Source organism: Neomonachus schauinslandi, chromosome 4, assembly GCF_002201575.2.
Source record: "Neomonachus schauinslandi chromosome 4, ASM220157v2, whole genome shotgun sequence".
Lineage (NCBI taxonomy): Eukaryota > Metazoa > Chordata > Mammalia > Carnivora > Phocidae > Neomonachus > Neomonachus schauinslandi.
In genome coordinates, this window is record NC_058406.1 from 129,859,129 (window position 1) to 129,877,590 (window position 18,462).

At 41.3% G+C, this 18,462-nt stretch overlaps 1 protein-coding gene across 1 annotated transcript in view; it reads right to left on the reverse strand.

Moving 5' to 3' along the window:
- JPH1 (junctophilin 1) overlaps window positions 1-18,462 on the reverse strand; it is an 80,563-nt gene that overhangs the window by 18,600 nt on the left and 43,501 nt on the right. The window contains exon 3 of the mRNA XM_021688275.1: window positions 4,689-4,807. Coding sequence (XP_021543950.1) covers window positions 4,689-4,807 — 119 coding nt within the window. The remainder of the gene's footprint in view (window positions 1-4,688; window positions 4,808-18,462) is intronic.

Below are 18,462 nucleotides of genomic sequence, written 5' to 3' on the forward strand. Positions count from 1 at the left end.
GCAGATATGGCAGATGGTTAACAGCAGGGGATGCGACTAGTTCTACCTAGGTGAGCCTTGGTGGGCTGGCTGTGGGCAGAAGGAGCACCATGAAGATTCCCCAAAACAAATGTCGACGAGGGTAGGGCTCACGGCAAGTGCTTTATAGTAACATTGGAAGTCATTAAATAGAAATCGGATATTTTCTACGGAGACTGCCAGTCAGGAGAAGAGGACCAGATTGAAAGATTCTAAAAAGGTGATATAACCAGCAGCACAATTACTTTTATATTCTACATGGAAAGAATGCCCCTTTCCTACAGGACTTCAGAGTCCCATCTATAAAGATACTGCCTCTTCTATGAACATGGCCAGAGGGCTCTTGCCTGCAAGCTGGGGGACCTCCATTCTGGTGTCTTGCGCAGGGCGGGCACTCAACACACATTTGTGGGGCTGAAAATACTGAAATAAGTGGTAGGAGTAACCAGCAAACTCATGAATTATTAATTTCATGTCAACTAGTGGATTATTCCATTTCCCCTTTTCCATGGAAAAAATGTATTCTGAATTTTGGGTTTTGGAAAGTGAGTTTAGAAGTCCTCTGTTCCAGGATACCTCCCTTAACCAAAAATACTACATATTAATGATAAGCAGAGACCATTATATAATGAAAATATGCTTTGATTTCTAAAGACTTCTAACTCATACCAGAAATGTGAGCTTAGTTAACACTGGCCCATAATAACCTAAATACTTCACTTTTACTTTAAATAATGTACAGAGTGTTATGTGTGTACACATACATGCTATTATGGACTGACTGTTTATGTCTCCCCCAAACTCATATACTGAAGCTCTAACCCCCAATGTGTTCATATTTAGAAGTAGGGCCTTTGGGAGGTAAGTAGGTTTATTTATTATTTCTATTTAAATTCAATTAGCCAACATATAGTACATACTTAGTTTCAGATGTAGTGTTCAATCATTTATCAGTTGCATATAACACCCAGCGCTCATCACATGGTAGGTAGGTTTAGACCAGGTTATGAAGGTGAGACCCTCATGACAGCATTCATGCCCTTATAGAAAGAGGAAGAGACAGCAGAGTTCTTGTTCTCTATCCAAACACGTGCAACCAGGAAAGGCCACGTGAGGACATAGGGAGGAGGCCATCTCCAAGCCAGGAAGATGGCTCTCTACCAGAACTCAACCATACTGGCACTCTGATCTCAGCCTTCCAGCCTCCAGAACTGTGAGAAGTAAATTTCTGTTTCTTAAGCCACCCAGTCTGTAGCATTTTACTTTGTTATAGCAGCCGAGCTGACTAATACACATGCTTAAACACAGGAAGACAAAACTTGCTGAGGATATTTCCTAGGGAAGTGAGCTGGCTATCTCCTAAGAGGGCTCAAAGTAAACACATTTACCACATTCTGGGGCAGTGCTTTTCAGTCTTTATTTTTTTTTGGCTCAGGCACTCCCACTATTGATAAATACAAAAGTTTTGCACCCTACTTAATATCACTTGAAGTTAAAAACAAAATAAGTATCTTGATGGGAAGGAAACTGAAAGAGTGGGACAAAGAACCATACCATTTCCCAAGCATCCTCCCCTCTGCTTCCTTAGCAATCATCCGAAATCTCATCTCAGCTTTCCTGGCTTAGAAACCTGATTTCATCAACACTTTGAAGTAAAGCCATCCCTTGGGGGCAGACTCACATCACCAGAGCTCACAAGACTGATGTCAAACACCAGAAGGTCAATTCATTAGTTCACCATGGGCAATGTAAACATCACAAAGGCCAGGGACTCGTACCCACGGCACCAATGCATGCTGTTCCTGTTGGGAGGCCTCCACGAGGAGCTCAACCAAAATTAGAAGGTTACGGTGAATGTGGGATTCGGACAAGCAGCAGGAGACGAATCAAATAGCTAAAGGCATCAGGCTCAGCTAGCCTGATGCATCCATTTCCTCAGTGGAATGATCTTGCCCATAAAGCCATACACGGTTGTCTACGGTTCCCTGCATCCTTCCCCATAACACAAACGTCCTTGCCTATTCAACTGCAATACTCCCAGGGTTTGGCCACGGCCTCTCTCTCCCCTGGACAGTGTTTGGATGGGTGCTGCCAATTTTTGCCTCTGTGGCTTTTTTTTCCCCTATACTACTTTGGGTGACCAATTATTTAGATAGTTTTAATACACTTAATCTGGTTGCAAGGAAATCTTGCTGTAATACAGCTGTGCTATCACTTACCACTTTATAGATCTTTATGCAGTATCACAGGCTCATTCGAAAATGTAACTCTCGGAGGGAAATGTCATTTCTAAGTTCTTGGGGGGTGACTTGCTGTGTCACCCATACACACGACAATGACGGTTTGTGTACAGACGTGTAATTATCTACATATACAGTCACATCCCTCCATTTGTATGCTTTTTATTATTTGTTAGAACTTAACCCTTTGGGTGACAAAGCCTTCCCTTGTGCTTATTTTTTTTCCTTAGTTTTTAACTGAACCGTAGAATAATGCAGTTTTGAACTAAAAAGCATTAGATTTAATTAAGATGGCAAATATCTGAAAATATGGCCAGCTCTGGGAAAAGTGTTCAACATGTAAGGTACAACAGACCTCCTTTATCCTAGGGCCAACAACTTCTATGTACGACACATGGCCTTTCAAACGATGGAAATATTTATATCTAAGATATGTAAATTAAATGAGCAGCCTGACTTTAAAAAAAGTACTTGAAAGCCCTTTTAGAAATGTCTATCTGATTTGATCACCCTATAAATGCAGAGTGGACAGCTTGAGTTATGCTCCCTTGAGAAGATCAATAATACTTAGTACAGAAAAGGCTTTCTATCCAGTTGTTGAAGGAAGAGTTGGCTATCGGTCAAAGGGGACTGCAGCCTTCCCCTTGGCCCTGTCTTAAATAGACCTGTTGTCACCTTATGCTACTGTGATGTATTCATTACTGATGGACAACTTGCTTGTATGAAGCTGGTGTGTTAGCTAAGAGGGTGGAATTACATTTTCCCACAATATTTTCTTCCCTTAAATGCTTTAATGCCATAAAAGGCTTTTAAAACCATTTAGTCTGGGAAACTGAGATGACCTTCAGTATCATTTAGCTCTTGGTAACACCTAATAGAAATCTATAGGGACCCCATTCCCCTGGAGAATTAACAACAGAACCTAGAAATTACCATCTGCAGACAACAATACTAAGTTTGTTTGCTTTCAGAGCAGCTCAATCCTAGGGCTACTTCATGAAGCAGCACTATCTCCTGTCCAGCCGCTGCCCCATGGTAATGCCACTGGGGAGGGAACAGGACAATCCCTCGTAGGTGGCTGAACTCTATCTGCAGCGCTCACACCAACAGGTAGTGACCAATGCACTCAGGTATCAGGAAGTAGGCATTCATTTCACAGGTATACGTTAAATGGCTGAAATCTCATCCAGAGGTTTAGAAAGGAGGCACATGAAAGAAAACACCCATTATCATGGTTGTCTCCCTGGAGCTGAATTATTACAGAAGTCACTCTGAAAGCTCTATCACTCAGCAACCAGACTAGGTCCCTTTCTAGTCTCTCTCCTAAAAAACAGTCTTCTTAACCTGGTCTTTTACTGTCTTCATTCTTTGTAGGGGAAAAAAAAAGAAAAACACACCATGTCCTCCTTTCCTTCTGATTCCTCCATCCTTTATTACAGCCAAGTTTCTAGCTTTTGTATTGATCTTGCTATTCTGTTCACTTTGACCTGCCTTGTTCACTTAGTGGGTTCCAGGATTATATTACCTTTATTGGAACCAAACACAATTGAACACATATGTTGTACAGGGTGCTAGTTTTCCAGCTTGAGTTAACAGAAACCAATGTGGAAACATTCTTTACCGAGAAAATATAAATTTTGATATTTAGAATTTTATAGAGCATTTATTTTGATCTCTTCATCTAGAAATTTGTTGATTCCTCAATCACTGGGAAGATGTTGTTTCTGAAACAATGAAGAAACATAAATAAAAAAGTGGCTAGACTATTATAGAAAGGGATGGAAACCATCTACTAAGAAACCACTTTAACAGAAGTCAGTTAAATATTTAAACCTACTGCAAATATTTGTGTATTGCTATTTTATAACGTTTGAGAAGTAGATGATCTGGATTGATTTTTTTTTTTTTGAGGTTGTTATTTTAATTTCTTCTACCATGACTTGGGTTTTCCTGTTAATATATGCAGATTAATCTTTAAGTGGTATACTTCCTTACCTAACCACAGGTAGTTCAGATCAATTAAAAAACGTAGTCATAGTAGTTACTGGTTCATCTCTTACTACTGCTAATGGTATGGTTATATGTGCCTCTGAATTTGGAATGTTTGTTACAACATGTGCAACAGTCACTAATGTGCTAACACCATTTCTTAGAATCAGATACTTCTTTTGGACTCCCATCTCCTTTACTGCTATCAGCTCAAAGTTTGTTGCTGGGAGTCAGGAGGCCGGAAGGGAGAGACACTGGGGAATAAGCCAAATCTGCAGCACTAACACTCAGACTTCAAATACTTAGGACTTTTTGTACCTACTTGTTTTGTAGTATTGCTGGTATCCCTGAAGCACAGACCTTTAAGGAAAAGGAAAAGGGAAAAAAACGGGGACCAGAGGCAATACCCCTACCTCTCCCATCCCTGGACAACAGTCTCACCTGGTTGGTAGAAGTCAGGCGACAGCTCCCTGGCCACAGCTCTTGCGATGTCACACTCCTGGCGGGCCGCCTGGGCAGCCTGGTCGGCGGCGTCAGCTTTCGCTCTTGCGTGTGCAGTCCTACACGGGGCACAAAGGGCGAGTCAGCAAGGGCGGTACCTTGTTAATTACCCACGGACAAGCACGCTGTCTGCGGCGGGGCGGGGAGAGAAATGCTCACTGCGCTCAGGGCCCCGCGCTTCCCACTGCAAGTTTTAAGGTCATAGTGTCATGAGCTATCCACGAAAACATGGATGGAACCACCTGTATATTGCCTCAGTCCTTCTTTCAAGCTAAATGAAAGGGTGAGCAAGTTTTGTGCAGCCTGATGCAAAGCCTGGTTTTCAAAACTTCCTGGGTCAAATCTCCTGCTGACTTTGGTTGGCAGCTTGCCCCGCAAACCATGGAGAGTAGAGTTAGAGCTTATGAATATAGTGTTCATGAATTTAATTCCTGTGGCAGAATCTATATAAGAATTTGATTAAGAAGGGTCTGCCCAGTAGCATGCTGAAGAAAGTAACTCTGGAAAAAACGTGGTAAAACTCTTATTTGTAGCCTTGATTTCCATGGTTAAACACGCCCTCTATGACCGATTCAAGTGACCAGCGTGATGTCACTGAATGTGTGGTTGGGAAGAGATGCACACAATGGGCTCACAAGCCTGCAGAAGCAGAGTGCAGGGTCTGCACTTAGGAATGTGCTCAGAAGGTTTTGAGGAGTCCATTTAAGTATGTTTTTTTGTGAAACAAGGAGACAGAGTTGGGGAGGAGGAAACAGATGTCTTTCAATCTTCCACCTGCCCCTTGGCCCATCCTCACTCACGAAACCTCTTCCCTTTCCAAAGAACTAGGGTGAGGGAGAAGGCAGCTGGGTAGAGAATGGGGCTTCTTATGGCAAGACAGGAGAACTGATGTCCCCCTGCCCAAGAAGAGAAGATTTAGAGGGTAAGACAGAGAACTCTAGGGCATCCGCTTCCAAAGAAGACCTTGCCCAGTTAGTATTAAATGATAATCATGGGCATTTATTTCTTATGATTTTGTTAACTTTCTCTTCTATTTCACTAGCATCAGGCATGGCTATAGATAACTAGTAGTAAAAGCTTGATGAAAAGTCTGGAAGAGGTGCTTGCACTTATTTCAGAAACAGCAGGAGAGGAAAAGTTGGGAAACAACGTTGAGCCCCAGCAGTTCTTAGGAGAGAAAATGCAGGTGGCAGCTGGAGGAGGCCGGCAGACCAAATTCCTGTGACTAGCTGCAGGAAGGAAGAAGGGAAGATGGGGTCTGACCTGAGACAGGGGTCAGTAGGTCCTGTTCCCAAATTCTGCAACTACCTCCTCTCTCTCTCTGTGTCTTCATGGGACCCTTCACTCCTCCTTAGGACCTAACCAACACTGGAGGCTGGATGTACTAGAATGTAAGCTTCATGAAGATTGGGATTTTACATCTCTGGTCCTCTGCTGTATTCCCAATGTGTATGAACTACCTGGCACCCGGTATTTATTGAGGGCTCGTTTTATGAATAAAAGAATGAATGATGCATCCTTAGGAACAGCTGGGGAGTTCCTTAAAAGTGAACGGATTGACAAAACTATAGAGCCAGTAAAAAGATCGGTGGTTGCCAAGGGTTCAGGGTAAAAGTGGGGGAGGGATGAATAGGGGAGCACAGGAGAAACTTAGAGCAGCGAAACTACTCTGTATGACACTGTAATGGGGGCTCCATGCCATTATGCATGTGTCAAAACCCACGAGACAGTACCACACACAGAGTGAGCCCTAATGTCAACTATGGACTTTAGTTAACATTAATGTAGCAATCCTGGCTCATCAATTGTACCAGAAGTACCCATCAGTGCAGTGTTCATAATAGGGGAAACTGTGTGGGTGTGGAGAGAGGAGGTATATAGGGGAACAAACCCTCTACTTTCTGCTCAATTTTTCTAGAAATTTAAAACTACTCTAAAAAATAAAGCCCAATAATTAAAAATGAATGGATCGACTTTCAATCATCAAAATTGTTATTTCTGAATCACAGAAGATACTTCAGATTACAAGGTTATCATGAAATGGAAACAAAATCAAGAAGGTAAGAGCATAGTCCTGAACAATGGGCTTTCATAACCCCCTCGTGGGAGCCATGGCTGATGATGGGTGAAACTTCAGTCCCTGTGTTGTGCCTGAGAATCAATGGATGCCCTCTGTTATGTTCTTGCACAGTTTCTCAGAATCTCAACTCGTTTCCCCAGAATTATTTTCCATTGTATCTGCTATTCTTAGATAGACCCTAATTATATCTAGGCATCACAATTAATGAAGCCGTAAGAATACAGTTATGCTGCCTTATAATAAAATCTGCTAGCCCTTCGGTGATACATTTATAAAACCAAGTACAAACAGTTTATTCTGATAAAATCACAACACACCACTACATACTCACATAAAATGATACCATTTATCTCCACCACTTTTTACAATACCTGGAGAATAAACATATACAGCTTAATATTTCTGCAAATGTATTTTGGAAGAACAGTGTCTGTAAAGCTGTAACCCCTTTACTCTTTTACTTGCTCTTTCCTGTAAGACCAAACCGGGGGGCGGGGGGCGTGCAACCTTTCTATCTAGTGCCCCTCCCTGTGTCAGTGCTCCTACACAGGTGGCAAGATGAGTCAAAACCACACATTCAAACCCTGAAACAAGAGGTCTGCACGAGAGCTTCTGGTAGCCTTAGACCCAATGACAGGAAGTAGAAGAGAACAGGAACCCATCTGAGTTTGCTGTCACCACCAGCTTTGTGTGGCCAGGCCACTGATATGTCTAGATTTTGCCCGGGGGAAAAAATCTGGGCTTAACTCCGGCTCATGTTAGTGAATTCATGTGTTCAAATCCCCAGCTCACTTCCAGAGCAACACACGACCCCTTTATTCAGCCAAGTGGTAAGACATGCCTTTGTTCATGGGTTGGGGGGTGCGGGGGTGCGGGGGGGTTCTGGCTAGTTAGTCTGGAGAGGACAGCTGCAACAATGCAGGGTGGATACCCTGCTGCTACAGCTGGTCACGTGGAAAACACACACACACACACACACACGCGCACACACAAACAGGAGCATGCACGCCCAAGAACTCTCTCACGTATTCAACACACCGCCCATGTCCATAAGCGGTCAGACCCTCACGAATCTCCAAATACCATTATCACATACACTTTCTGCCATAAAATGCAGTAAAAAGTAAGTAAACAGCAACTTCTTTCAGTTAGGCATCAGCTGTCGACTTTCTGTTAGGGCCATATATATATATTTTTTTCCCAAATAAACCCAAGTTTTAGCTTATAGAGAGTTACTATGTGTGGGAGAAGAGGCAGGGAGACCTGAGCAGTTGGCTAAGCTCACACAAGCAGCTGGGTGAGCCCCCCCCCCCCAGACATAAGTCCTGCGAAGGTCACTTGTGAACAGCCAGAACAGTAAATGGGGCATTTCTGGACGTAAGGCATTCCTGGCACACAACAACTTAATTTCAACCGATTTTTCTAATCAGTAGTTTGATGATGAATACCTGAAATTATTCTTTAATAACTGAAATAGTTCTTCATGAACTCTCAAGTCATCTTACTCAGAACAAAATGGTCTGGCTTTCCTGATTTTTCTTAAACTTATTAATGCTTTCATGAAAAAAAAAGTCTATCAACAATATATTGAATATGCCTGGCATAGACTCCTGCTAAGGTAACAAGCTGGCCCCTTAGCTGTCTGTCCCAACTTCTAACTTCAATCTTTTTTTAAAAGATTTTATTTATTTGAGAGAGAGTGAGTGAGCGAGCGAGGGGGGTGGGGAGCAGAGAGAGAGGGAGAAGTAGACTCCCCACTGAGCGTGGAGCCCGAAGCAGGGCTCAATCTCACGACCTTGAGATTGTGACCTGAGCCGAAGTCAAGAGTTGGATGCTCAACCGATTGAGCCACGCAGGGTGCCCCTAACTTCAATCTTTTACTCACCTATACACTGACATAGCTGATGACGATTTTAATTTAGAATGCACAACAAATCTGCTAAAGGTAAAACTGTATACAATATTCACAAATTTTGCTATTTCTGCTTTTTTGTATGTTTTCTTCCCAACAACAAACTGCTTTAAAAAAATGTGGATTTTGATGTCTTTTTAAATTTGTTATATTAAATCAAAGTCAGTTTACTGGTATTTAAAATCTGACAGCAGAGCTGATGATGTATTTGGTTTGGGGGCTGTACACCTGATTTGCTTTGATGTCCAAATATTTAAAGAAGATTATTAGGAAAATTTAAAAATGAGCTCAATTGTGCATAAGAATCCAAATCTCAGGTGATGGCAACCCCATCTTCCAGTTCCTCAGGCCTAAACCGTTTGAGTCATCCTTGATGCCCCCCTTTCTGTCACACGCCACATCCACAGTGAGCAAATCCAGTTGGCATTACCTCCAAAACATCCTTAATCCAGCCAGTTCTTGTTATCATTGCTGTGCCTGCCCTGGTCACATTGCCACCATCTCTCACCAGGGTTCCTGCAAAGGCAGAACTGACCTCCCCGCGTCTATTGTCACTGCTGACCATTCTGTTTCCCTTCTGGTTCTCCTGAAAATGCCTGACGATAGCTAACATTCTTTCCTGGGTTAAGACATCATGATAAGAAAATGCAAAAAAGTATGACCTGTTAGCCTTCCGAAATAAGAAAATGCAAATAAATATGACCTGTTAGCCTTCCTTTTGGAGTGTGACCTTACTCATTTATGAGAGACCCAGATTTGGGAAAGCCAATTATCTTGTGCATACAGTTGTGGCCCTTTTTAAGAAGACATCAGTCTGTGAAGCAAGAAATACTCTTGACAGGAACAAGAGAGTGGTGGCTGCACAGATCTCGGCTAAAAAACAGAGACATGATTTCTGAGTTCCTGCACTCAGAAGAAACTGTTCTTTCTATCTTGATTTGGCTCTCTGATAAGCCCAGCCCGGCGAGGCTCAGCATGTGCTCCTCCTGATAAGGTACAAGCGGGCCCCTTAGATGCCGGTCTTGACTTCTAACTTCCAATCTTCTATACATCTGCTGACTGACATAGCTGATGAAGATTTTAATCTGGAAAATGATTACATGTTACATGATTCTGCTAAATCTCTATTTTCAGTAAATTTGGTTTGGGAAGACTACTTGTTATGAGTCCAGTCCTTACCATTTTACTAGTTCTTGAGTGTTCATTTTCTCCCTCAGTTGCTTTCTTGTTTTTTAAAAGACAGGACCTGGCACAGTAACTTCAGGACGGAATTCTTAGGTCCTGGTTAAAAACAAGTTACATCACTAACAAAGAGTTATCATTTTCCTGGGCAGGAGTTAATCTCTTCCTTTTCTGAAAGTGGTATCAAATTATTTAGATATGAAATATAAACTAAGGGGCATTATATCCCCATTGAAGTTTGGTATTTGATCTTTCAAGGGCCTAAACTTCCACGGAGGCGTGAAAATATACTGGCTTTGAAAGCATTACGAGCCAGTGACTAGGCTGAGGCCAGTCTAGGCCACAGATGATTCTTGTCTATGAGATCAAAAGTCAAACCACATTACGTTAGCTATCATACAAATCCCTCTGTAGAATCATATCATACCCTCGGCTTTTTATCAAAGGGAGAGAGGAAGAACCAAGATTCATACGAAGAATGGTTACATATCTTTTGTAAAATGCCATCCTTTATGTGTGACACTGCTATGTTTATAAAAGATCTTGGTGACACATTCCTCTTAAAGTTTAGTGCCCGAAAAAAAATGGCCTCTGCTGGTAAATTTGTGTGCCTCCGTGGATCATAAAAGGAGAACTACATAATTTATTATTTCTCTTTTTGTTAAGGCTACTAGGAATCTTGGAGTAAAATTAGCCTCAATCGGGGTGCCTGGGTGGCTCAGTCGTTAAGCGTCTGCCTTCGGCTCAGGTCATGATTCCAGGTCCTGGGATCGAGCCCCGCATCGGGCTCCCTGCTCGGCAGGAAGCCTGCTTCTCCCTCTCCCACTCCCCCTGCTTGTATTCCCTCTCTCGCGGTGTCTCTCTCTGTCAAATAAATAAATAAAATCTTTAAAAAAAAAAAAATAAAAAAAAAAAAAAAAAAATTAGCCTCAATCTATGTGCGTGGTTATCTTCTGTAACTACATGGCTTTAACATTCTCCAATGTCAGGAATGCTATTATGTGAGTGAATCATAATGCCCTGCAAATCCTTTTTGGAAACTGGCAGGATACTGAAAAAAAAAAAATCACCAGATCAATAAGCTCTTGTTATACTAAGTTTTTTGAAGTCTAGTCCCTCACAGTGTGTTAAAGCTCAGGAACGCAGGTCATAACCTAGGGACAGCAGAACCTATTTATTATTCAACTTCCTTCACAGGATTTTTTTCTATATCCATTTTCAAGCTTGAAACATAAATCCTCATTCTTAGGTACTTTACAGATTTTATTCCATAACATTTATCAAATTTAATAAGCTTAAAGACTATATTCTCTGGATAGCCAGCTCAAAAGCACATTTGTAATCCTCAGTTGGAAGAGGCCAAATAACTGGCTATCTTCTTCTTTGTTCTGAGTTCTATAAAATTTATCTAAAATTTGCCTTCTCATGTAATTTATGCATTGAAAAAAATCTGATGTAAAAAACCATTTAAGGCATGTTTTACTCTTGAAATCATTTTTAGAAAAAGTCCTTTTTAATGAGGGTCATTCTAAAGTTCAAAAACATTACCATTAAATAAGACTAAAACTTCTCTTTAAAATATAATCACCTGCAACTCACTGAATGGGAGATATATTTGCTGATCATTTATCTAATAATGGGTCAGTATCCAGAATATGTAAGCACTCCTACAACTCAATGACCAATAAATAAGTAAATAAATAAATAAACAAACCCAATTAAAAAAAAGGGCAAAGGACTTCAATAGACATTTCTGCAAGGAAGATCTACATACAGCCAATAAGCACACAAGATGCTCAACATCACTAATCATAACTGAAATGCACATGAAAATCACAATGAGATACTACCTCACACTCATTAGGATGGCTACTATCAAAAAAAAAAAAAAGGAAACAACAAGTGTTGGTGAGGATGTGAAGAAATTTGAAACCTTGTGCCTGGATGGAGGGAGTGTAAAATGGCGCAGCTGCTGTGGAAAACAGTACGGGGGTTCCTCAAAAAATTAAAAATAGAATTACCATATGATCCACCAATTCCACTTGTGGGTATATAGCCAGAAGAAATGAAAGCAGTGTCTCAAATACATATCTGTACACTCATGTTCATGGCAGCATTATTCACAATGGCCAAATGGTAGAAACCCAAGTGTCCCTCAATGAATGAATGAATGGATAAGCAAAATGTGGCATACACACAGAATATTATTCAACCTTAAAAAAAAAAGGAAATTCTGACACATGCTATAAAACATGGGTGGAACTTGAGGGCATTGTGTTAAGTGAAGAGGGCCAGTCACAAAAGGACAAACACCCAATGATTTCATTCATATGAGGTCCCTTGAGAAGTCAAGTTCACAGAGACAGAAAGTAGAAGGGTGGTTGCCAGGGCTAAAGCAAGGGGAACGAGGAGTTGTCATTTAACAGGTATAGGTTTTAGTTGTGCAAAATGAAAATAAAAAAATTGGTTGCACGACAAAGTGAATGTACTAAACGCTACTGAACTGCACACTTAAAAATGGTTAGGATGGTCGATTTCGTGTTACGTATATTTTACAATTAAAAATAAAAAAAAATACCTTGTACCTGATATCACCTGATGTACAAGTATTTATGGAGCATCCTATGTGTCCTGAGGAAGTGAGGAGAGAAGACCAAAGGTTAGATTCTCAGATGAGAAGCTGCTGTGCTAGTCCAAGCCAGGGCATGCTATGTATCTAACGAGGGTAAGAGCTGGAAGGACTAACCCACAATGTTTTACGGGAGGGACTATCAGAACTTTGAAACACGAGGGCAGCCTCCATATCTGTTTTGCCAGCTCTTAACAAAACCCCTGGAACAGAGGACGTTTCAATGGATACTTGTAGAATGGATAGATGGCTAAGAAGAGAAACATACAAGATAACCCCAAGAAATCTAACTTGGTATCCGGATGAATAGCTTACTACAGATAGAAACTGTGCAGGTGGTAAGGGGAGACAGTTGGAAGGTGATGACAAGTTCAGTTTTAGATGAGCAGGATTTTACATGACACAGACATTTCTAGTTGGAAATACAGGGCTGAGATGCAAAGTAAAGGTCAAGGTTACAAACAGGAAGGTGGGCATCGTGATGCACAGAAGATGAGTTCATGAAAGATGGACGAACCCAACAGGTAAGTGAGAAACAAAAAGCAAAGAGCTGAGGATGGAGACAAAATTGTCCTAGGGACTTGGAGAAAGAAATAAGGGTTCCAAGTTCTTGTTCTTGGATAAATCCTGTGCTCCTCTTAGGAGTTAAGTGGGGCCAGATGGGAATGTATCTCTTCTCTGGGGCAGAGGCACTGACTGGCTGATTTATGTGGTAGTCCCTGAAACAAGCGCAGTTGGAATCTGAGGAATGGATGAGTGGTCACTCCTGCCCTGTGCTGGAGAAAGGTGAGGGCAGAGGAGAGGCTGCTGGATTTGGTAAGAACCTTTGAGAGGGCAGTACTAACAAGCAGCCCACTGCAGAAGCCAGACAAGGGGGGCTGGTAAGGAAATGGGCAGAGGAAGTAGAGGAAGCAGGTGTGGGCCACACGCTGGAGACTTTTGTCCCAGAAAGGAAGGAGGAAATGTGGACAGTAACCAGAAGGATTAGCTGGGCCAAGGGAAAAGACGTTTTACTCTTATCTTAAGAAAATGAGAGCTGATCTTATCGTGAGGTGGGAAGAAAGATACTCAAACAACAGGGGAAAATGAAGAAGCCTTGAGAAGGTGACAGTTGTTAGAGACGGGTCCTAGATGAGGCAAAAGAAAGGAAACAGGAAAAAACATAAGAACAGTGATGGCCTCATCCAATATTTTAAGGTTACTTGAAAGATCCTTTGAAAGCTTGAAAGAGACCGAGAGTGCTGTGGGCTTTGGGACCAGACAGGCCTGGGTTCAAACTCCAGTTTATCATATACTGACTGTGTTCCTTGAGCCTCAATTTCCTTACCTATAAAATAGGGAGGACATTACCTTGTAGAGTTGTTCTGGATCAAAACTGATTGATGTGAAGTACTTAGTACTAACTTAGAGAGGGTATATAGTCAATAAATGGCCATTATTAGTCTTCTGCTAAAATGTAGGGCTGGTGGGAGGAATCGGGTGGGGGGTGGTTTTACAAAGGTGAAGATTTGGAATCAGAATGGAGACAAGGACTATTGGAGTTGCTGAATAGGACCAGGAGGACCTGACATCAGGTCACCATGATGCTACATCTTCCTCTCAGGGCTCTCTCTTCTGGGAGAAGAACAGACAGAAGAAGGCAGCCTTGATGCAGGGTAGAGACGTGAACGAGGAAGATGGGGATGGAACCCTGGGTAGAGAGAGAGGGCACACAGCCAATGGTGGACTTTGGACCAGAGGAAACAGCGAGGGTTAAGTTAGGATCAAATGAAAAATGTAAAGGCGATTTAGTAACTGTTAAGTCCTATCAATGCAGACTATCATTATACTTGTAGGTGCTTTTTTAACTGATTGAAATAAGGCATCTGTCTTTCCTATAGCAAATTTGTAGAAACTGTCTTATTCTGACTAAATCTGGTGTACTACTAAAGAGTCTGTCTTTAAATCAAATTACAAGCTCTTGGTAACAAAAGGTGGGGCAAATTATTTTAAAATGGAGGCATGTTCCATAAAACGAAACTAGATACAATCATGAGTATATTTTCTATTTAGTGCGGTAACAGAAACATCTGGACGTGCCTGGTAAGAACTCTGTAACCCTTGGAACAGCGAAGACCTGGGTAATGACAAGAATTGGCATGTCAGCGCTGTTTCTATTTCTCTATCAGTGTTGTTATGGTCCTTATCCTTTACCAGGGGTCCATTATGGGTACAAATTGAAGTATGACTAAGAATTAGAGCAACTGAAGATGATCTAATGGTCAAAACACATGACAGAAGTTGGTGGTATTTGGCCGAGTGACAGACTGACGAAGTGACTGGCTCACAGGTGGACCTAGTCTCCACTTACTGCTGCCACCGCCCATTACATGTACACCCTGGTGCTCAAACTATTCCATTAGATAAAATCTGTACATTAAAAAAATTAAGCAAACATCATTCACTCATAAAAATCACAAATGCTTTAGAACTCTTCCTTGAATGCATAGTTGAAAAACATTTTCTTAGGTAATAAAATATCCATTTTCTATCTCCTATGACCTAAAATGGTTCCCTAAATATCCCAAATCTACCAGTTTCCATTTCACTTTGTTCTATTTAGATATGTTTAGAAAGTGAACAATAAGGGATCTATTCCTCTGTTGAACATTTGATGCAGAACCGTATGAGCAAGAACTGGCTTGGGACTGGCCATGCAAAACCATTCTGCATCTTGAGCTCTGTCATGTTAAATGTGCATGTTTTGAAGCTGCAGAGTTTATGAGAGGCCTGCTTTGTGAGGAATGCTGAAATAGTAGGGATAAATAGTGGACCCTTGAACAACGCAGGGTTGAGGGGTGCCAACTCCCTGCACGGTCAAAAATCTGCGTATAACTTGACTCCCCCCAAACTTAACTACTAACTGCCCACTGCTGACCAGAAGCCTTGCTGATAACATAAACAGTCAATTAACACATATTTTTGTAATATTATGTGCATTATATTCTTACAATAAAGTAAGCTAGAGAAAAGAAAATGTTAATAAGAAAACCATAAAATATATTTACTGTATTTGTAAAAAAAAAAAAAATCTGTGTATAAGTTCAATGGTCCACTGTGTTGTTCAAGGGTCAACTGTAGTTGTACTCTCAGCAAACTGGTTTTAGTCACTTCATGTTTTCTTGTAGGATTTGTAATTCAGTTAGTCCATTTATTTCATGCCTGGTTCATGACAAGGAATCATTTGATAGTTCAACTAAGTCTTGACTGTTTTTACTTTAAATCTTCAGCCTCTTGCTCCAATAGATACTGGGGACAACGATATAAAAAGCACAAAGGATTTGCTCTGATTTATGTTAACCTTCTGGTTTTGAGGAAGTGACTCTTGAGAGTTCTACTTTACTAGACAGATGAGAAAACACAACTCTTCACTAGAAGGGCCTCTGAGAACTGGAAGGGGTCAGGCAGAACCCACCAACTCTCCTAATCTTTAGGGCAAAGTGGGTGACTATATTGTAAAAAGGTTTCTGTATTACTATCTTTTTTATTTTGCTTTAGCAAACATTTTGTTTTTAATTATTTCATCTTCTAGTTATACACTTTTCTTTCTGCTATTTTCATTCATATCCATAATTTTTATATTCATGCTTTCTCTTTGAGTCTGTTGCCCTCCTTATTTCTCTATCTGATTCTTTAAACTTAATAGATTTATGTCTCCTGTTGAAAAATGCAAATTTTGAGCTTTCTTCTTTAAATATATATTTTTAAAATCTGTTTTGGCTGACTTTCAAGTGAAAATAACACAGCTCAGAAAACATCTCACTATAGACTATAGGAAAGATTTGGTTTTCATCAAGGGTATTCTTTAGCAGGAACATTTTTAGGTGGTGTTAAAAATACTACAGAGTCATCCAACTCATAGTTGCCTTTCCCCAAATCACCAAATTAGTAATTAACGCCTCCGACTTTAAAAGGAGGTATCAGAAGATCATCCAGTTCTTCCGGAATTCTTAAAAAGTTTTCTTCTTCATCCTCATGAGAATCTCAAAAAATTTCTGTTGTAACTTTACCTGTATTCAGCATTTGCTGTGCTAAACTGAGAAGAGCAATTTTTCATTCCAGTATTCGATAGATAAAATAATGGCTTACCCAAGGACACAGAAAAATGGAGACAGAAACAGATACATAAAGCAGGGTAACTGGTTTTCTGTGTTGGACTTTCAATATAAGTAACAGTACAATCTGGGGGGCGGGCAGAGGCAGTTTTGAAAATGAATATATGTATATCAAGATAAAAATGCATACTTCATTAGAGATGGTAGTAGAAAAACAAGGCAGGATTCAAATAAAGTAAAAAAAATCACGTTATATTCTAGTTCAAATAACAGGAATCTTTTCCTTCTGGCCCTGATAGACTATCAGTGATCTGCTTCAATCCTACATCCTTGTGGTGCTTATAATGCTTGGAATATTCTCGACCACCAGCCTGTTGTCTGCCTATGCCTACTCTAGACACATTTTGATGAACTTTTAACCTTTATTTTTCTTCTCGGAATTAATTGACTCTGGGGCCTGGGATGCCATACCTGTCAGGAGGATGGATGGACCCCTGCTGCAGTCAATGGGGAATGCACGTGCTGCCTTCCAGAACTCCATTCCTGAGGAGACAGATGCCTTAACCCAAATGGAACTACTGCTCACCAATCCGAGACTCAGATCAAGTCCAAAGAATCTCAAGAAGAATTCCAGGCATAGAAGGAATACCGCACATCCCAAGAATGGGGGAACATTTAGGATGTGATTTGCATGGAAGTCAGGATTTCCTGTGAGGTCCCCAATTCAACATGTACTAATTGCTATCTTACACCTGGTGGAAAGTCAGATTGAACTCTGGAGGGACAGGGAGAGTGACTTGCCAAACTCTGAAACCCTCCCCCCCGGCCCCGCCCTGGGCAGAGAGCTGTCCAGGGTTAGCACAAAGGCCCAGAGTTTTACCTGCTGCTTTACTGCTTTCTGATCTGCAGGTTCACCTCAAAGCACTGGGCTATACTTTCCAAGTGAGATTTCCTGATTGGGCTAAGTTTTAGCCACGGCAGGAGCACTGGAAATAGTCCTTCCTTCCTTTTCAGTACAATCACAGTATCTACCGAAATGACAACAGACTGGGGGACAATAGGACGTGTTCTTGCCTGAGGGCCGCTCTGCCCTATCTGAAGTAGGAATGTGAAAAATCTTGCACCTAAGGCAGAGAACTCTGTAGCCCTGAGAGGCTCTGTAGGATTCTGCTAGATACTGGTAAAACATATTTATAATTTTGGACCCAAATAATGCTGCAATGGACACAATGAAGTATAATACTTCACATTCTGGAATGAAATGGGGACACAGAAAGTCCTTTGATAGCTTAGTATACAGTCCCTTTGGGTCCATCAGTTACCCTGAAAACATGAAGAACATCAAAGGAAGGAGATGCCGATGAGGGTCAATTATGATGCACAAAACATGCCCATCCTGAACAGACCTCCGTTCTCTTAGGAGTACGTGTGGACTCCACTGCCCTGTAGACAGGGCTTCTTCCAGGGAGGAATTAGAATGCCCTGGAAAATGGCATGTGTGCCCCAGAGTAAGAAGAAGTGTAAGAAGCTCTTTCCATCCAAGACAAGGAGGGGACAGAGCATGGAAGTCTGAGGTTGGTGAGCAGCTTGCAGCTAGAATCTACACCGTTAGGAGCTCTTACTAATGTTCAGAATGTCCCGCTGTTCCTCGTCTTCCTATTGACATGTCTCCAGGTTTCAGATCACTTTTGGATTTGGCTCCCTAAGATAATCACCCCTGGCTTCTCTCTCCTGACATCTTCCCATTGCAATCCAAAGCCTCACTTCATGATCAACTCTTAACGTTTTTGACCCCAAATAAAACCTCAACATATTTC